At 37.2% G+C, this 19,727-nt stretch overlaps 1 protein-coding gene across 1 annotated transcript in view; it reads left to right on the top strand.

Annotated features, from left to right (window-relative positions):
- The first annotated feature begins 644 nt into the window (after positions 1-644).
- The window catches only part of AVEN (apoptosis and caspase activation inhibitor), a 219,641-nt gene continuing 200,558 nt past the window's right edge, over positions 645-19,727 (top strand). Inside the window, exon 1 of the mRNA XM_044660041.1 lies at positions 645-1,094. Within this exon, the coding sequence (XP_044515976.1) occupies positions 645-1,094 (450 nt within the window). The remainder of the gene's footprint in view (positions 1,095-19,727) is intronic.

Genomic DNA, 19,727 nt, shown 5'->3' with positions numbered 1-19,727 from the left:
AGTCTCAGTTCTAGAAGAGGTAGTGCCTATTGAGTCCATGAATAGAAAGAAAGAGAATAGTGGAAAAACTGCATTGTTATAACTGTAAACAGTTACAACTATCCTGGAAAGCAAAAGGATAAAGGAAAGAGAAGATAAATACCCCATTAACAAGGGGTGCGTCTTCAAAATGACCACATCATGAATTGTTTTGTTCTGGTTTAGTGCACACCTTCAAATCCTTGCCCTTTTCAGAACCCTCACTTCCTTTTTGGTACTTCTGTGGTACCCAACTCACTAACCTCCTTGTCCCATTTTTCTCTGTCTTCCATTGACACGACATTCTCAAGCCCATTTCCTACGTTCCCCTCCATCCACCACCATCTCACTCTTCCCTACCCAACTTGAGGTACTACGCCTGCCTCTGGACCCACTTCTTCAACACCCGCCTCAGGGCCCACCTCCACCCCAACCCCGGGGCTAACACCTCCTCCCTTCAAGTGGTGTCCCCTCCCCCGTGATCCCCCTCCGCCTCGAGTGCAGTCCCCTCACTCCCCCACGGTCCAGGTCTGACTTTCTCTTCCCCAACGGGTGCTATTCCCGCCATGAACCTTCAGTGCACTGACTCCGTGGCCCCTGTCTAATAGAGGGCGGACCCTCGGCCCATGCGCTCCGCTCCCTGCTCCGCACGCGGTCGGCCGGTTTCCGGCAGAGGCCGCGCTCTCACAGGGCGGCGGCGGCGCCGGGAGCGGGGCGGGCCGGGCCACCGGTTCCTTTTTCCCTCCCCACCTCCATCCCTCCCCCAGCTTGGGCTGCGGCGGCGGCGGGGGAAAATGCAGGCGGAGCGTGGGGCCCGGGGCGGCCGGGGGCGGCGGCGGCCAGAACGTGATCGGGACCGGCCGGGTCAGGGGCCTGAGCCGGGGCCCAGTGCGGCTGCGAGAGGCGGCGGCGACGGAGGAGGCCGAGGAGGCTGGGACCGAAGCCGAAGCCGAGGCCGAGGCCGGGGTGGCCGCGGGGGTCGTGGAGGCCGGGGAGGCGGCGGCGCCTCTGCACACGGGACCCAGCTGGGAGGCCGCCGGGAGCAGCAAGGCCGGGGCTCAGGGCCCAGAGAGCTGGTGAGGGAGGGGCATATATGTTAGTGTGTGCATGTGCGTGTGCTTGTGTGTATGCGCGCGCGCCGCATGCCTACGTGGACCAGTTCACCGCCCCCACCGTGAGGTTGGGGTAGTGCTGCGGTGTGCTGGTCAGACCAGGCAGACGGGAAATTTGCACGTGCAATCTGTGCCCGTGGGACCTGACACACTTTGTGTGTTTATGTGTGTCTGACGAATGATAGAAACGGGGAGTGTGAGAGCACGTGTTTACTGCTGTTTGGTGGGAGAGGGATGGGGCAGGATTGGATTCCTGAGGAGAAGGAAAAGCCGCGGAACCCCCGAGAGGTTATTATATCTTATCTCATCCTGTGGACATCCGTCCTAAGAGACGCATGTCAGAGAGGGTCAATGATGGCTTGTTTAAAGTTTATTTATACTGCTCCTTTGAGGACAGGCTTGCAGTTTGTTCCTGGCCGCAGAAGATAGGACCTGGAATTCTGTTTTGGTAGAGGGCATTCCTAGTAGAAGAAACTCCATAGGTCAGGATCTGCTCTGGAATTTATACTTCTAGTGAGTTGTCTAGGGACACACTGGCAGTATATGCCAGAGGTGGCATTTGAATCCAGCTCTACAACTGGTTCTGTAGACAGCTTGCATTACAAGTTACCTTTATATCATTTATGGCCATTCCTCTGTCTTAATGTGGATAAATCACCTTTTAAAATAGTGGCGGTTGCATTTCTCCCCCTTTTTCTTTTTCTTCAGACCTCCAGGGAAACATGGTGGCATAAATTTCTGATACAATGAGAGTGAGAAAGTGCCTAGAGAGATACATCTTATCTATATGGCTTTGGAAATTTAAATCATAATGGCATAGATTCAGTTCAACAAATATTTGTTAAATATCTGCTGTGTTCAAGACTTGTGCCAAGTGCTGGTCTTAGAAATAGAAAATAACTCCTACCTTCAAAAAACTTACATTCTATTGGGGGGATACATATACAAATATTAGTAAATAGAAAATATTTGCAAAATAATACAAAATAATTTTGAGAGAAAACACTGAAGATGGGAGAATAGGATTGGAAAGGGTCTTTTAGAAAGTGGTGTCTGAACTGTACTCTGGAAAAGCTAGAGATTGTAAGCTGTACCATTGAGCTGAGAGTGCCTTCCAGATACTGGGGACCATTTGTAAAAGAGAAAGTATAAGATGGAGTTCCATATGTTGGGAATCAGCTAGTAGTATAACTGGACCTAAGCATATGTGAGGGGTATCAAAGTGAAATAAAACCTGTAGTTAGTCGGGAGACAGAGTATGAAGGCCTTAATGCCAAGTAGAAGATTAAAAAAAAATTTTTTTTATAATGAAACTATCCCACCCCCACCCCACCCCGCCCACCCCCAAATAGAAAGCTACTGATGATTTTGAATGGGGGAATAACATGATTAGATGTGAATTTTAGGAATATAAATTTGACAGTTGTGGAGAGGATAAATTGGAAGGGAGAAACTGGAAGGAGGGAGACCAACTAGGATTCTATTTCAATTGAAGGGGAGACATCATGAATTCTTGAATTAGAATAGAGGCTGTTAGTGGTCAAAAGGGAGCTGCTAACCAGGGATGCTGTGGAGAATTCAAACTTTACTTTTACCTGTCATTATGACCTTGGGCAAATCATTTAGATAACCTCCTTGCCTCTCATCTGTGAAATGAAAGGACTGGACTAACTAGATAGCCTCTGCCATGTCTTGGAGTTGAAGTCTATGAACCCATGAACATCTGTAGTGCTGATGGGATATTGGCATATTGGAAATGCAGGAAAATCTAGAAACCTTTACTGAGCTAGTTGCTGGTACATTTATTTCTTCTCTAGAAAACAATAATAGGGGCAGCTGGGTAGCTCAGTGGATTGAGAGTCAGGCCTAGAGACAGGAGGTCCTAGGTTCAAAGCTGGCCTCAGACACTTCCCAGCTGTGTGACCCTGGGCAAGTCACTTGACCCCCATTGCCCACTCTTACCATTCTTCCACCTATGAGCCAATACACAGAAGTTAAGGGCCTAAAAATAAATAAATAAATAAGCAAACAAATAAACAAACAAACAAATAAATAAATAGAGAACAATAATAGCTGGAGTTTATTAGGACTGAATTGCCCTTGAATTTTTCCTTTTCATGTTGATTAGTTTCATTTTGGAGGTGGGAAGGAACACTGCTAGCTAAATATAAGGCATGAATAAAAATACTTTGTTTAAAAATTTTTTAAATTAAAAGTTTCATAACAGAGAGGCAATGTGGTGAAGTGAGTAAAGAGCTGTCTTCAGAGTCAGAAAGATATGATTTCAAGATCTGAATCTGATACTGTTGGCCATATGAATCTGAGCAAGTTACTTCCTCCTACAACACTAGGAAGATTTCAAGACAACAGGTTGCAGAATTGTTGCTGATCTTCATGGGTAGAAACTGCTTCTTCATTGCTAGGTCACAGTGAAAAATAACAGGTCTAGTTAAAAAAAATACACCTCATTTCATTGTTCTGTAAATTCCAACTCTGTGAATATTTTTTTCTAATTATAGCTAGCACTTGATTTTTTAACAATGTCCAGATTGTGATTTCCTTTTTTTTCCCCTTCTCCAACTGATGCTTATTCACTAAAGATTTAATTACAGTTAAAAGCCACAAGTTATATGGTTGCTTAAGGACCAGACTTCTTTTTGCTAAATAGAAATTTCTTTATCTTGGTAGCCAAGTAAAAATGGACATGCTATTAAAGATAAAAACCTAAAGGATTGTTACAGAAAAATAAAGCTTTTTATTTTATTCTCCTCTTAAAGCGTATAGAAAGTTTGGTGACATAGTTACAGAGTAGGAGAATGAGCTTAAAATATAGTAGAAGAAAACTGCTTTAGCTTAGCTTAGTATAGTGGTACTGGCACTTTACTGTAAAGGCAAGGGAATGCTGTTAGGTTCTTTGAACAATGTTTCTGAAGTCAACAAGTTTCTGGCAAATAGTAAGTGACCAAGTCAGATTTTTTGGAAATAGAATGGGTACAAACTTAAGTAAATAGTGAGTTGGATCAATAGAAATGAGAGGGGAAAGAAGGGAAAGAGAAGAAACATTTAATAAATTCCTGTTATGTACCAAGCACTCAGCTGAGCAATTTACACATATTCTCTCATTTGATCCTCATGACAATCAGGGAGGTAGTTGCTATTATTTTTATTTTTATTTTATTTGCATATGTGTGTATAAAACAAACAGGTACAGGCCTCTGTGCAATGTATGAATTTTTGCAGCAAGGTAACATTTCTGCTTACATATTTTACTTGAGCTAATATTATGATTAGTTTGAGGAGTTTAAATATCAGAATGAAAGTGTCTCAGATATACATAGGACAAGAAAGGCCAAGTGAAATGAAGACTTTGTTTCAGATAATTCACAAAGGATAAAATCAAACAGATTGAAAATATTGTGAAGAAGGGCAGGGAGGTGGCTCAGTGGATTGAGTCATATTTGGAGACAGGAGGTCCTGAATTCAAATGTGACCTCAGTCACTTCCTAACTCAGTGACCCTGAGTAAGTCATTTAATCCTAACTGTCTAGCCCATAACACTCTTCTGCCTTGGAAATGATACTTGGGATTGATTCAAGACAGAAGGGAAGGTTTAGAAAGAAAGAAAATATTATAAAGGGAGCAGTTTTATAAATCTCATGTCCACATTCAACCTCCCTCGTGTGCCCACTCAACTAAGACTGTCTGCTCTAAACAAGACAACTACAGTGTCAATTATTTAGCAATATCTTAATGGTGGATATATAATACATTTCAAACTCTACTTTCAAATATGTCCTCCTTATCTTTGTTTCCTTCTGAACCTCATCATACTATAGTTTCTTCTAATTGCTCAAATAACTGCCTTTACTAGATTTTTCTTTACTTGTATTTGCATTTCAGAGTTCCTATTCAGCTATGATTTTTTTTTCATCAGAAATGCCTGGAAGTTCCATCTTTTGTTAAAAGTCCCTTTCCAGTTGGATTATTCTCAGTTTTGCAGGGTAATTTATTTTTGGTTGAAAGTCTAAATCTTTTGATTTTTGGAGTATTGTAATTCAAGAAATCTTAGTAATAGATGAAACTGCCAGAGGGTGCTCTGATTCTTTGGTACTTAGAATTCCAACCCTATCCCCACCTCCTCAAATTTCTAGGATGCTTACAGTATTTTTTTCTTTGATGTTGAAATTCCAGCTTTTACCTATGACATATATACCAGAGACTTATGCGTTTGAAGTTCCTTTAAGGAAGTGATTGGTGGATCCTTTCTGTCTTCAGTTTGCTTCTCTGGTTCTAATAGATTTGGACAATTTTCATTTGTGATTTCTTGAAATATAGGTCCAGTCTTTTATTAGCACGCTTTTCAGGGAGTCTAATCTGAAGGTTTTTTCCCTTGCCTGCTTTCCATGTCAATTAATTGTTTTGGATATTAAATCTATTTTTTTTCTATTTTAAAAATCTGTTGATTTTGTTTGTTTTCTTGCTGTCTCATTATCAGTGATTTCTCTTCTAATTTTTCTTGGATTTAATTTCTTGGATAGTTTACCACTTTCTAGTCCAAGCTACATAATTTCTGTTTATTTTTTTTTCCTCCAGAGGTTTTAGTTTATTACCTCTTGCTTAATTTCTTTAGTTATTCACATAGTCATTGTGGGAAATGCATTTTTTTCCTTTTGAGTTTCTGATTTAATTTGTTATGGTGTTACATGATACTTCTTTTTCTGGCCTTTAAATCTACAATTAAAAAAATATTGGTATTTATTGGGGGCAACCAGGTGGTTCAGTGGATTGAGAGCAAGTCCTAGCAATGGGAGGTTCTGGGTTCAAATGTGGCCCCAGTAACTTCCTAACTGTGTGATTCTAGGCAAGTCACTTAACCCCCATTGTCTAGCCCTTATTGCTCTTCTGTGTTGGAACCAATACACAGTATTGATTCTAAGATGAAAGGTAAAGATTTTAAGAAATATATTGGTTTTTTGATTTATATATTTCCCAAACTTTACTTCCATAAGCTAAAGTTCAGTTCCTAAACTAAAGCTTTGTGCCACATCCTGGCTTTGCCCATTGTTGAGTTGGGGGCGGGGTGTAGGGGAGTGAGAGAAGGGAGGAGTTGCCTTGCTTGGTCCTTTTGGTCCTCTGGGTTTCTGAACTGACCTATACCTCCAGGGGTTATGTTTCTTGAATCTATGAGTTTCAGAATCCTCTGGGTCTTGGGTATTATTTCAGGAAAGAACACTAGGGACCTCAGAGCCTCAGGTCTTATAGATCCCAGTCTGAGTGCTGCTTTGCCCTTGTGGACTCCGCAACTCTTTTGATGTTTACAGAGTTCCTTCCCTGGGATTTTCCAACCTTGTTCAGGTCTTTCTTTCAGAATTCCTTGGCTTATGCTGCTTCCAAAGCCTTTTCTGATTTCCCTGAGAGGCTGTCAGCTCATTTTCCCATATTGGCACTGGCTTTGTTGGTAACCTCTTTCTTATGGTCCATGGGCTTCTAATTGGATTTTTGTATAATCCTGAGATGAAGGAAATAATTTGCTGTAGTTTCTCATTGGATTTCTTGATCATTATTCAATCTGGCATGAATTTCAGATTTTTGCTTGAATAGATATATGGGAGTTGGGCAGTCTCCAGGCTAGGCCAGCCATCTTAGAGAGAGGCCTCATAGTGTTTGGAGAGCTTCAGACCCCCTCTGTTATATTCACAGTATTTTGTCTTTTTACTTTTCAAGTGGTGGCTAGTATGAGGCATTCACTTGAAGGAGGAATCTGCTTTGTTTCTAATAACAGAAAAAGTAATTGTTTGATTATAGTATATATGGTGCTGGACAACAGTTTCAGCACTTTAATTTCTAGATACTCATTATTAGTTGTAGATACTATTAGATACTATATTAATTGTAATTAGTAAGTTTATATCAACATTACCCATCACTAGGCATTTTTGCCACAGTATCAAATTTTCATTGGGCTCACTAATAGTCACCAAGATATATATTCAAATCTTGGCTTAATGCTAACAAGTATAGTTAGGGGCAAGGCACTTAACTTTTTTCTCAGTTGTTAAGCCTTAATTTCTTTATTTTTAAAATGGGGATAATGATACTTGTACCATTTTTTAAAATCACAGGGTTATTTTAAGAACAGTACTTTTCAGATTGTATTCTATATAAATGTGTATGGGTTCCCCCCCCCCCCCCCATCTCTTAATAGGTGTGGAAGTTTCTCTACCACTGGAGATCTCATCCATAATTTATGATTCTAGAGAGTTGCTTTGTGTACTAAATGGTTAGGTGACTTACCAATGTTTCACAGCTAGTATTGTTTTAGAGTTACCACTCCAACCTGGGTCTTCCTGATTTCAAGGTTGGCTCTCTATCCACTGTGCAACATTGTCATTCTTATTATTGAACACCTATTAGGTTTAAAGTACACTTTTAGATACTCTGGGGGACATAGGATAAATGAAACTTATAGGAGATAGTATTAAAATAGGCTCAAATTGATATTTCAGTAGTATAGGCTCAAATTGATATTTCAGTAGTATATATATCTCAGAGTACTTTAAAAGGGTTGCAATTTTCTGAGAGCAAAGCTTAAATGACCTCATACATCAGCTTTGTTTCCTTATTTATACTTTTTTTAAAGGCTCTTTAGCTATCTCCATAACCATTATTAAATTGAGATCTTTCTAGATAGATTAATTTTATTTTCTACTTCTTTAGGAATTATTGAAGAAAATGGATTCCAAATATCCTTTTTTTCCTGTCATGACTTCTTTCAGTATTTGACACTGTTGGTGATTCTTTCCTTCTTGAAGTGGGTGTCTTTGTTTTGCCAGTCCCTGCTCATCCTCTTTCTTTCTCTGGTTCATTTTCCTTTTTCCATTTTATTTAAAAAAAAAAAAAGACATTTCCTAAGGCTTTCCTTTTCCTTTTCTTTCTCTCCACTCTCTTAATCTCATCCACTCTCATGGATTTACTCATCAGAAAGCAGTATATTTTGGTGGAAAGAGCATTGGTCAGGAGAACCAGATTCTTAAGATGATTCTGTCATTACTAGCTCTGTGATGTTAGTAAACTAATATTTTTATTGGTACAATGAAGATATTGAACAAGATGTTTGTTAAGGTCCTTTTCAGCTCTTAAGTTCTATATTCAGATATATACCTCTAATCAGTACTTTGGTCTTCCAAGATTAAGATGAATGTAGTATTATACAATGAAAGGAAATTCCTTTTGGCCAACCAGACATCTTTATCAGGCTTGTTCAAATCTAAACTTAACATCTTTTTCCTTCTGACTTTCTCCCCTCTCCACTTTTTTTCTAAGTCTATTACTGAAATCCCAGTCACTTAGGCTAGAAGCTTTGTAGTTCTCTTCCATTCCTCTCTTTTCATATCCATATATAGCAAGTCAAATCTTTTTTATTTTAACCTTTATATTTCTCCCACTTTTCCCACCTTATATCAGGCCTTCATTACTTAACTGTGGGAGTACTAAAATAGCTTCTTAATATGTTTTCCTGGTTTTGGAATATCCATTCCCCATCTCTTCCATTCTTCATACCCAAAACTCTTATGAGTAATCTTGCTGAAGCACAGCTCCGATCTTGTCATTTTTTAACTTAAACCTGCAGTGATTCCCCTCTGGTCCCACAAAATAGTTCAAGGAGTTTCTTGCAGAAACAACTTTTAATAGTGAGTGAGCTTACAACAAAACTGTCTGCCTCATTTTCTGTACTGTTTTCTATCTTTCTAGCTGCCCCGTGCACATTTATCATAGGAGCTGATTCTTGGGAATCTCCTCAAGGCTCCATTGCCTTTTTCATGCAAACCTGCTGCCAGGTGCTTGTCATACTCTTAGAGGTGAGAGGCTGAGCCTAAATTCTTTGAGACTATTGAGAATCTTGGTATATCAATGGGATCATAGATTTAGAGCTGGAAGTGCTAACCTTCCATTTTATAAATGAGGAAACTGAGGCCCAGAGAGGTTAAGCAATTTGTCCAGGATCACATAGCTAATAAATTATCTGAGGTGGGATTTGAAAATAGGACTTTGTGTTCTAGTGCTCTATCCATAGTGCCAGCACTACTGCTGTCATCTTTCATGCTCTGGCCTGTAGCTTCTGGTTCTTAAAATTAAAAATTTGAAATTGGAGGAATTTCCTTTCTCAGGGGCTATTTATTTCCTCCTTCCTTGGTAAGTAAGAGAGTAAAGTTGGAAACAAAAGTTAGAGACTCAATCAGGAACTGTTGTAAATCTTATTACTTTTCTGTTCTACTTGGATTCCTGATACAATCCATCCTTTTCCTTGGTTTCATCACAAATTCCCATCTCCTTCAATTTTCTATGCCTGTCTCCCCAGTGATCTCCTTCATTCCACTGACTTGAGTTATTAACTTTGTATAGATGATTTCCAAATCTGTGTTTATGCCCTTAAACCCTTTCCCCTAAGGTTCCAAGTTCCAGCTGGAAGTTGCCTGCTGGATATATTCAGTTAGACTGCCCTCTAGCACCTCAACATTACCTAAAATTAAACCAATCTTCCTCTTCAAAACTACTATCACTTGTAATATTTTTATTTTTACTTTTCTTAATCTTCTAGGAACCTTGGAGTTTATGACTTCACACTTCCTCATTCTATAATTCATTCAATTAGTTGTCAAGTCCTGCCATTACTCTCTTTATAATCTCTCTCACATCTAACTCTTCCTCTGATTCCCATTATATCTACTCTGATTGAAACTTTCTTTTGAAATTTTTGAAAATTTCTTTTAGCATTTTGCCTGGATGTGTCACTTAACATTTATCTCATTGTCCCTTAAGTTCTAGTTATAAAGGCACTTATGCTTCCCTTATCCCCCTTTCCCTGTTAAATTGCAAGATTCTTGAGAGGAGGACCTGTTATTATATTTATCTTTGTATCACCATTGCCTATCATAGTGCCTTGCATATAGTATTATCTTAATACATTTTTGTTGAATTGAAGTAAAGAGGTAGAAAAGTACATGTTTAAGGTGACCAGAAAATTGAGAGTAGCTCAGTTTACTAGAGTTAAGGTGAAGGAAGCAGAAGAAAATTAATTTGGGAAGGTTGGTGGATATCACATTATGGTGAGAAGTTCTTCTCTGTGTCTTTCTTTCCTCCTTTTCCTTACTGTCTCTGCCTCTCTGCCTTTATTTGTTCTCCTTTCTCTTCCAGTTGTCCATTCACTGTCCCTCCCCCTCTTTTTTCTTCTCTATATCTGGTGTCCCGTGTCTCCTATTCTATGAATATTCTTTTTAGTGTTTCCTTCTAATATCTCGATCTTCCTCATTCCTTAAAGTATTGCAATATAGAACTGACATTTTAACATATATTTTAGTATTTGTTGTGCTTGCTGAATAAAGTTTCAAATTCCTTGGTTTTAATTTTAAAATCAAGCATATTCAACATTTTATACTTTTTGTTTAAAAACTTTTTTAAAAGATCTAAATTTTTTTACTCAGAAAAAAATTTTTATATAACCTTTTATAAATTGTTTTCTTTAGGGGCAGTGGTTCCTATAAGAGAAAAAGATTCCCTTCTTAACTGCCCAATTAAAAAAATTAATTTATTTAGAATATTTTTCCATGGTTACATGACTCATGATTTTTCCCACACCTCTTCCTTCCCCCCTCCTGGAGCTGACAAGCAATTCCACTGGGTTATGCACGTATCATTGTTCAAAATCGATTTCCATATTATTTGTATTTGCAGCAGAGTGATCTTTTAATGCCAATTCCCCAATCATATCCCCATTGAACCACGTGATCTATCATATGTTTTTCTTCTGCGTTTCTGCTCCTACAGTTCTTTCTCTGGATGTGGATAGCATTCTTTCTCATAAGTTCCTTGGTGTTGTCTTGGGTCTTTGCATTGTTACTAGCAAAGTCTGTTACATTTGATTATGCCACAGTGTATCAGTCTCTGTGTACCATGTTCTTCTGGTTCTGTTCCTTTCACTCTGCATCTATTCTGGGAGGTCTTTCCAGTTCACATGGAATTCCTCCAGTTTATCATTCCTTTCAGCACAGTAGTATTCCATCACCATCAGATACACAATTTGTTCAGCCATTCCCTAATTGATGGACACCCTCTTATTTTCCAATTTTTTGCTACCACAGAGAGTGTGACTGTCAATATTTTTGTTCATGTATTTTTCCTTATTAACTCTTTGGGGGTACAAACCCCATAGATCAAAGGGCAGGCAGTCTTTTAAAGCTCTTTGGGCATAATTCCAAATTGCTCTCCAGAATGATTGGATTAATTCATAGCTCCACCAGCAATATGTTAATATCCCAATTTTGCCACATCCTCCCCAACATTTATCATTTTCCTTTGCTGCCATATTGACCAATCTAATAGGTGTGAGGTGGTACCTCAAAGTTGTTTTTATTTGCATTTCTCTAATCAAGAGGAATTTAGAACGCTTTTTCATGTGCTTATTGATAGTTTTGATTTCTTCATGTGAAAACTGCCTATTCATATCCCTTGACCATTTGTCGACTGGGGAATGAACTGCCTGTTTTTTGTTTTTTTTTTTTTGAGGTACATGGCCTTATTTTATTTTTTAAACTTGAAATTTCAACTAATAATTATGTATTTTTCTCTCCTTTCTTCCTCTCCCAATTGGGAAAAAAAGAAAAAATACCTTTGAAATAAATAGGTACAGTCAAACAAAACAAATCCTCAAATTGGTTATGTCCAAAAATGGATGTCTCATTTTGTAAATTGAGTAGAGATAGGTAGCATACTTGCATACTTGATCATTTACTACCTTGATCAGAGTTCCTATGCTTTCAGAGTTTGTCATTATAATCAGGGGTCAGCAACCTTTTTGGCCGTGAGAGCTATAAACGCCACATTTTTTAAAATGTAATTTCGTGAGAGCTGTACAGTGCTCACCGTGCGCGCTCCTGTAACAGCACCTGAAAAAAAATGGACTTTATGGCTCCTGCAGAAAGAGCCATATCTGGCCCTCAAAAGAGTCAGATATGGCTCAAGAGCCATACGTTGCTGACTCCTGTTATAGGTTGTTCTATTATGCTCTGTTCATACATGTCTTTCCAGGTCTCTCTGAAACCATTCCTTTCACCAATTCTTATAGCACAGTAATAATATTCCCTGATATTCATGTCATTATTTGTTCAGCCATTCCCAGATTTCCATTCCCATAATTTCTAGTTGTATGTCTACAAAATGAACTGCTATACATATTTTTGTATATGTGAAGTCCTTTTCTTAAAAAAAAAAAGATTTAGTTAGGGTATAGGCCAGGGAATAGTATCACTGAGTCAAAAGGTCTTGAAATTTATTGTCCTTTTGGGTATAGTTCCAAATTGTTTTTCAGAATGGCTAAACACATTTACAGCTTCACCAATACTACACTAATGCCCCTATTTTCTCAGCTGCTCTCTCACTATGGGGGATTTGGAGCCCACTGGTATGAGGGTAGCTTTCTGAGTTTCTGGGGTTCTTGTTTGGTCATTCATTGCTTCAGTTCCTGCTTCCTTCTTCCACTTCCATCTCACTTTCCTTCCCTGCTTCTATGATATTCTGTTGTGGGGGAAAAACTATGGCCCCTCTGTGACCCTCTTCCAGATGTTTTCCATCATCTTTCCTTGCCTGTTTTGGTGTTGCTTCTGGCAAAACCCAGTTTATGTTTTAGGTCAGGGGAGCTGTCTATTGATACTCTTCTTTACCATTCCCAGGAGGTGTCTCATTCTGCCTGAATCTGAAGGAAGTTGCAGCTGAATTAGGGAAAAATCATCTAGATATTTCTACCCCATCCCCTCAACTCCTCTTGCCATTTTGTTTCCTGTGGTTTAGCCTATGGTACGTAATCTTGGGAATTTAATTTGAACAGGCAAAGAAGACCCAAAAGTTAAGATTTTGGAAGGATATACTTATGTTTGTCCATCTATAAACTCCACATTCAGACCTTCATGGAAAAATGTGGGATATGGCAACAGGGTTTAATTCAAAGATACTTTTTTTAGCCAGAAAATAAGGCTGTATTAGAGTTGGAAAAAGAATTGACCAAAAGGGCTTCATTATGAAATTTGTGGTTGTTAAGTAAAATTTAATATAGAATAAATTTTGCTAAATTTTTGTTTCTTTTGGGAATGAACTAGTGCCTTTTTAGAGGAAGTATTCAATAAATACTCATCTTTTAAGGAAAGAAAAAAATAAAATTCCATGGCTGCATACTCTAATGGAATGTGCATACCTGTGGGTGCTCTTAGTTTTCAAAGAGGGGATAAAAGTCATTCAGTTGTAACAGATGTTAAAAACACCCTCAGTAATTTGCTTTCTCATTCCTCCTTCTTTCTTAAGTCTAATATTTGTGGCTCATTTGTAATGTTTTCCTGGGCAAGATGTAATTTGATGATTTCTATACTTTCCGAAGCCAAAGTGTTTAAAATCTAGTATATTATCTTCATTTTGAGATTTGTTTAAAGTTTTCTTATTTTAACCAATACTTTGCCTTACTAAACTAGTATTGAAATAAGGAGATAGGATTTTCAGGTACCGACCAAACAATTTAGAAATCAGTATCTCTGTCCATTGTTCTGAAAGTATAAAAATGTATCTGTATTTTACTATTTTCTTCAAACTCCATCAACCATTCTTGTCTCTAAATTTATACTTTGTTGGGAGTCAGGGTGGCTGAATGAGCTATGGTGTTATGTTCCTAGAGAAGAGAGAGGAACTAGAAAAAAATTTACCTCTGATTCCCTTTTTTCAATCCTTGGACCTGGAAGAGCTAAGTAATTGCTGCTATTATGGGATTCTTTTTTTTTTTTTTTTTCTGACTATTTCTAAGCATATTTACATTTAAAAGCTTTATAGAAATTGTGTACTTTTTAAGTATACTTAAAAATATCCATAGGAAACAGAATTGTGAAAGTTGTTGTTTTTTTTTCCCTGTAGATATTTAACAGTGGTCTCAAAGATGAATTACCGAAGTGTAAATTGCTTGATAGGGAATGTTGAAGTGATATTGACTCATGTTTCACTAAGAAAAGTTCAGATTAAAGCATTTGTGCAACAACTGGGAACAATGTAGTGAATATGAGTTTATGTGATAAAATAAGTAATAAAATTAGGTTTGGAGAGATTCATAGGTACTAGACTTTTTTTTAGTGCTTTTTCGGTTGGTGACAAATAAAACCAGCAACTTAAAGCACAGTTTTAAAAATGAACAGTAGGTGGGGTAGTTTGACCAGGCTCTTTCTTCATTCTACTCTGGCATTTGACTTTCATACTATAGAAATTGATGTAAACTGGAAATATTATTGTAAAGCTGTATGGTTTAAATTACACCTGAGGGCTGTACTACCTTGATGCAAATGAACAGTTCTTTTGATATCTTAGCTTGGGATATTCATTTGGTCAATTCCTTAGATTGCTGAAGTTGTTATATTTTACTTTGACTTTCTTTTGTGCTTCTACTCAATTTTGAAATCTAAGATTGTAAAGACTAGAAGGGCCTTATAGGTCATCTCAGTGAATGGTTTTATTTTATATACAAGTAAACTGAAGCTGAGAGGGAAAGGAATTTGCTAAGATGACACAAATGGAGGCTAAACTGGGATTAGATTTTATATTTCCTAGACTAGCTGGCTTTCCATTACATCATTTTACCTCTTGCCTTTGTTGCTGTAATGTCACTAATCTTCCTAATGGGGAAAAGTTAAGAAAAGGAAGCTAATAAGAAGCCTGAGGGACAAAAGCACCAATGATGATAGGGTATAATCAGCTTTTAGAAATGTCATTACTTCTAAGAGAGAGAATTTAATCTATTTTAAAATGTATTTTTATGTATGTATATGGTTTTGGAATAGATCTATAGCTACATCAATTAGGGAGCTCCCACAGATCTGATACCTTTTCTGGAGTTTATTTATAGTCTTAGAAAGTTTCTTGAGTAATTAAGTGAATTGACTAGGGTCATATAGCCAATTTGTGTTAGAGGAGGGACTTGAATACAAGTCTTCCTGACTCTCATTGACTCTTTATCTACTGTGCTCTACTGTTAGCTTGCCTTTTTATCTCCTCTCTTGTTTCTTTCAAGAGATCTCTATAGCCATTATATTGTATATATTTGTTAAAGCTGTATTTGTGGAGCGGGTATCTACCTCATGTAATCACAGATTTCTGGAAATATTTTATTCCTTCACTTCCTAATCTTTCAGCTTTCCCCACTCCCCCTTGTGTATTTCATTTCTTTCTTTCTATAGAGTGGCAGTCTACTTCTATTTTTAGCTATAAAAAACTCCACTTGGCTTGGAGATAAAAAGCTGCCCTGTCATAGTTTCTTTCTGCCCACAGTGGGAGAATGGGAGAAATTTGCATGTTCAGTGGAGTGGGCAGGAACTGACTGCAAAATTGTTGCAGTTCTTTGGTTCCTCCCTTTTCCCAGAGGATGAGTATTATAAGGTTTGCATCACTTGGCTTACACATGGGGTGGGTTTTTAAAAAAAGTATTTGGGACATAGTTGTTTTTAATGTCTCTACTGTTAATTGTCTTCCACATTCTTTCAAAGTAAAGTACCTTGTTTTCATTGTGTTTACCCCTTCCATCTCTCCCTACCCTTTGTATGTGTTCGTACATTACTTTTAAGGAGTCTTAGTATATGTTATGGATATTTTCAAATGATGCCTGAACCTTAGTAGGTAGGCATATAGGTGAAGGTTGATACTATTTTTCCATCTTTGGCATAGAAAGACTAAAAGATTCAGTGGGTAGCTAGTTGACTCAGTGGCTAGAGTGTCAGAATGACTCCAAATCCAGCCTCAAATACTTACTATCAGTGTGACTCAGTTTCCTTCTCTCAGAGCTATTGCAAGGATTATATGAGATGATAATAATTGTAAAGCACTTGGCCTTGGCACTTAGTAAGTACTACATAAATGTTAGCTATTAATAGTAGAACCAACATAGAACCCGGGATTTGTCATTCTCAGTGTCAGTGCTGAAGCAACTCTTAGCAACAGGAATGTATAACAACAAGTGATTGCTTTCTGTTGCTATGCAATGTTGTAAAGGAGAAAGTTCTTACTGTAGTGGGGCTATATTATGTGAGGGATCCTTTGCAACATTGAGAGGAGATGCCATAGAAACCATTATATATATTCTTTGTATCTTCCACTGCATATCTTAAACATGGCATTTTTGTAAAGTGAAAACCTACTGTTTTTGTGAAGGAATAAATATGTATGTATCTGTATGTGTGTGTGAGTGTGTGTGTAATAGAAGTGCAAAATTGCTGTTTCACTTGCTTTTCTTTAAAATAGGCAATATATAAAACTATCATTTAGCATTTGGAGTTTTTCTGTGGGAGAAACAAATAGATCTATATCATATACATCATTGTGTCTAAGTAAGCCATCAGTGATCTCCTATCCTTTCTTTCAGTGGTGGCTTGAATTTTTAGTTTTTATTTTCCTTTTGCCTTTCCCTTCACTTTACTGAACATGAAATGAGCTCTTGATTTGGTAATAATCTTGGTAGAGTTATGATAGTTGGGAAGGTGAAAGAGTTGGGGCCTGGCATTATATTTGTTTTTCTAGGAGGTTTTCATAATGAAATGTATTTAAGTAGGACATTCTTTTCAATGCCTTGAAATGTTTCACTCACATTCTCTGGCAGCATGTGTTATCTTTTTCTTTTTATGGTAAGAAACATTGGAAGGTGAGGAGGTTTAATGAGCTGCCTATGGTAGAGTACTATTAAAAAACACTTTAGTTGTCCATTCATATTCCTTAGTCTTTGGTATATTTATGTCACTTACTCTTAGTGGAAAAAAAAAAAAAGAAAACATTACCTGGCCTTTACATGTATATATCTGTTGGAATCTTAATACAAGGTCCTATCTTTGGTCATGACAACTTAATCATGTCACATAGGTAATTTTTAGTTCATAGATCATACCTGATATACAACTTATTTTCTTAAAGGTTAATTATAAATTTTCTACCTCTCTTTTTAAAAATATACTATATTTAGTAAAGAAAGTTAAAAAACAAAAAACCTATCATATAAGAAACTGATGTGGGATGAAGTGTTCCACTAATTCCTGCCAAGTAGCTATAAACAGTCAAAAGAACATGGAAACAATAACTAGTTGATTATTATGAGGCCACCTTTCAGATAAGACATATGGGTTACTTAGATTTACATTATGAGAAAACTCCTTACATTATATAATCTAAGACCTTGCTTAAGAGGGTTCAGATTCCCAGTTATACAGGCCTAGGTTCAAACAATGCTCAGTTTCCACAATCACTGTCATCCTTAGAGCAGCACAGAAAGAGCAAAATTCATCTGAAAGTTACCCTGGGGTGCTTAACATAGTTTGCCGCTCCTCCTCCCTACCTTGAATGGGCAGAGTGAATCATGGATAAAGACACACACACCAAAGTGGATTATAGGTAAAGTGACATCAGTACCTTGGAACATCAAGGTAATAACTGCTCAAAAAAATGACCCCTTTCGTAGTACCTAATAAAGATAAAAAACATTCCTGAAAACCTCTACCCACCTTACCTCACTTCCCTACTTACTTAGCTTCCTAACATCTTACTAGTTAGCTAGCTGTAGCCACTCTATTATTATATTCTTTTATTATAAAGCCCATTCCTTCTCCATGGAGTCAGTCTGAGATGTCAGTTCTTTGGAGGAGTCCCTACTTACATCATGTCCACATAAAAACCAAGGTGAAAATATCACAAAAGAGATCCCCCCTCCTTTTTTTTTTTTTTTGCCAGCAGAGAGGGAAAATTCAGATAAGTATGCAGTGATAAATGACCCCTTCAAGGAGAATAAGAGTAAATGTGCAAAGTATATATATCTTTATGAGAGAGAGAGAGAGAAAGAGAAAGAGAAAGAGAATGAGAATAGCTTTTTTTTGGCAGTGGGATGTGGTCACAAAGGTTTGGTCTACTCAGTTTATTTGTATTAAAGTTGCATTCTTATTGTTAATTGAGGCAGTTGTGAATTTCATTTAGCAAAAGAAATCCATTTATATGAGGCAGAGTTAAAATTATTAGGGAACAATATCTTATTTTTATCTGATTCAAAAAATAAGTATTTTTGAAGATTTTGGCAAAATTATTCTAGCCATATGAAATACTTTGGCATTTATGCTTAGACCACTAATCTTTTCCAAATGTTTAAGTGGAGTTGCTTGTCTATTCTAAATAGCTTTCTTTTTTCTTTTTAAAGTGAATTGTGTACTGAAGGTAGGTGTTAAATGGACAGATTTTGAAATTTCTCTCTCCTGGAAAAGGTGTAACCAAGGAAATGGTAATTGTTAGCTTCCCTAAAGCTATTTCTTATTCATGTGATTTTGTTTGCTCTGATCAGGCAGGGAATCACAAGTTTCAATTTTAAAAATTCTTTTGTGGTTAAGGGGAAAAAATTTACTTATGTCCTAGGTAGGTATGGGAGAAACATTTACATTTCTTTTTGCTCATACATGTATTGAATTAGACTAAATATTCTGAATAATAGAAGAAGGATATGTTTTATCATGATCTTCCTTTCAGAAACCCTCTCTCTTTTGCACTTTGGTGCTTCCTTGGGCAGTTTCTAGACTTTTCATTTTTCCTCTAATTTAAATTCATCTGTTCTTTGTTAGTCTTTGATAATAGGTGATGACCTTTTAATGTTTTAATTACACGTAAGATATTTTCATTTTAATAAGGAGACAAATACCAAAAGAATGAATTTCAAGAGTAGAAATTAAAGCCATCATCATAGGGTTGTCTAGGGTATTTTTTTGTTTTTGGTTTGTTTTTGGGATCTGGGCTTTTAGGACTCTTCAAATTACACAAATATGTCACAATCCTACTCTCTTCATAATAGAGATAAGTAGAATTTTGGCACTGGAAGATTTGGCAAGCTATCATCTAACTCATCTTCTTTAATTTATGTTATAAAACTAAGACTTGGACTGATCTTTATTATGTCATGCTTTAGATAATGGTAACACTGGGACTCATCAGAACTGAAGACTTCTGACTTGCCATTCAGGGCTCTTTGTATATCACCACTCTGCCTTGATTAGTCAGTTGTCATTGACTTCTGTTACTGAAGATTTAGTTGCTCTTTTGGAAAGCTATGAATGTCTATGTTTAAATTTAGAACTGGCCTTATTAAAGTGATAGAGATTTTAATTTCATGTTCTTTCCCCAAAAGTGGATTTGAGGAGAGCAAATTCTGCTTATAAATTAAAAAAAAAATACAGAATTGCCTTCTGTGGAGGAGGAAATAGTGCCATTTAAATTTCTGTTGAGAAAAGAAGTCCTAGGTTTCACAATTTATGGCAGCTTAAAGAAAAACATAATAAATGCCAACCATGTGGCATTTACTTAAATTTGAAGATTATTGGTGTTAAAATAGAGTCTTTGTTTTTATTTTTTGTGGAAAAATAACCTTCCAACTAAACCAGTGATGGGCAAGCTTTTTAAAGAGGGGGCCAAAGGAAAGGAAATGCTCATCTGTCAGTCTGTTTCTAAGGCAACTCTTTCGAAGTTTCATTATATTGCATCCTACTCATCGTATTCATCAGATTA

Source organism: Gracilinanus agilis, chromosome 2 (genome assembly GCF_016433145.1).
Source record: "Gracilinanus agilis isolate LMUSP501 chromosome 2, AgileGrace, whole genome shotgun sequence".
In the NCBI taxonomy this organism is placed as follows: domain Eukaryota; kingdom Metazoa; phylum Chordata; class Mammalia; order Didelphimorphia; family Didelphidae; genus Gracilinanus; species Gracilinanus agilis.
Note: the sequence above shows the minus strand (reverse complement) of the source record. Positions and strands in the feature narration are given on the sequence as shown.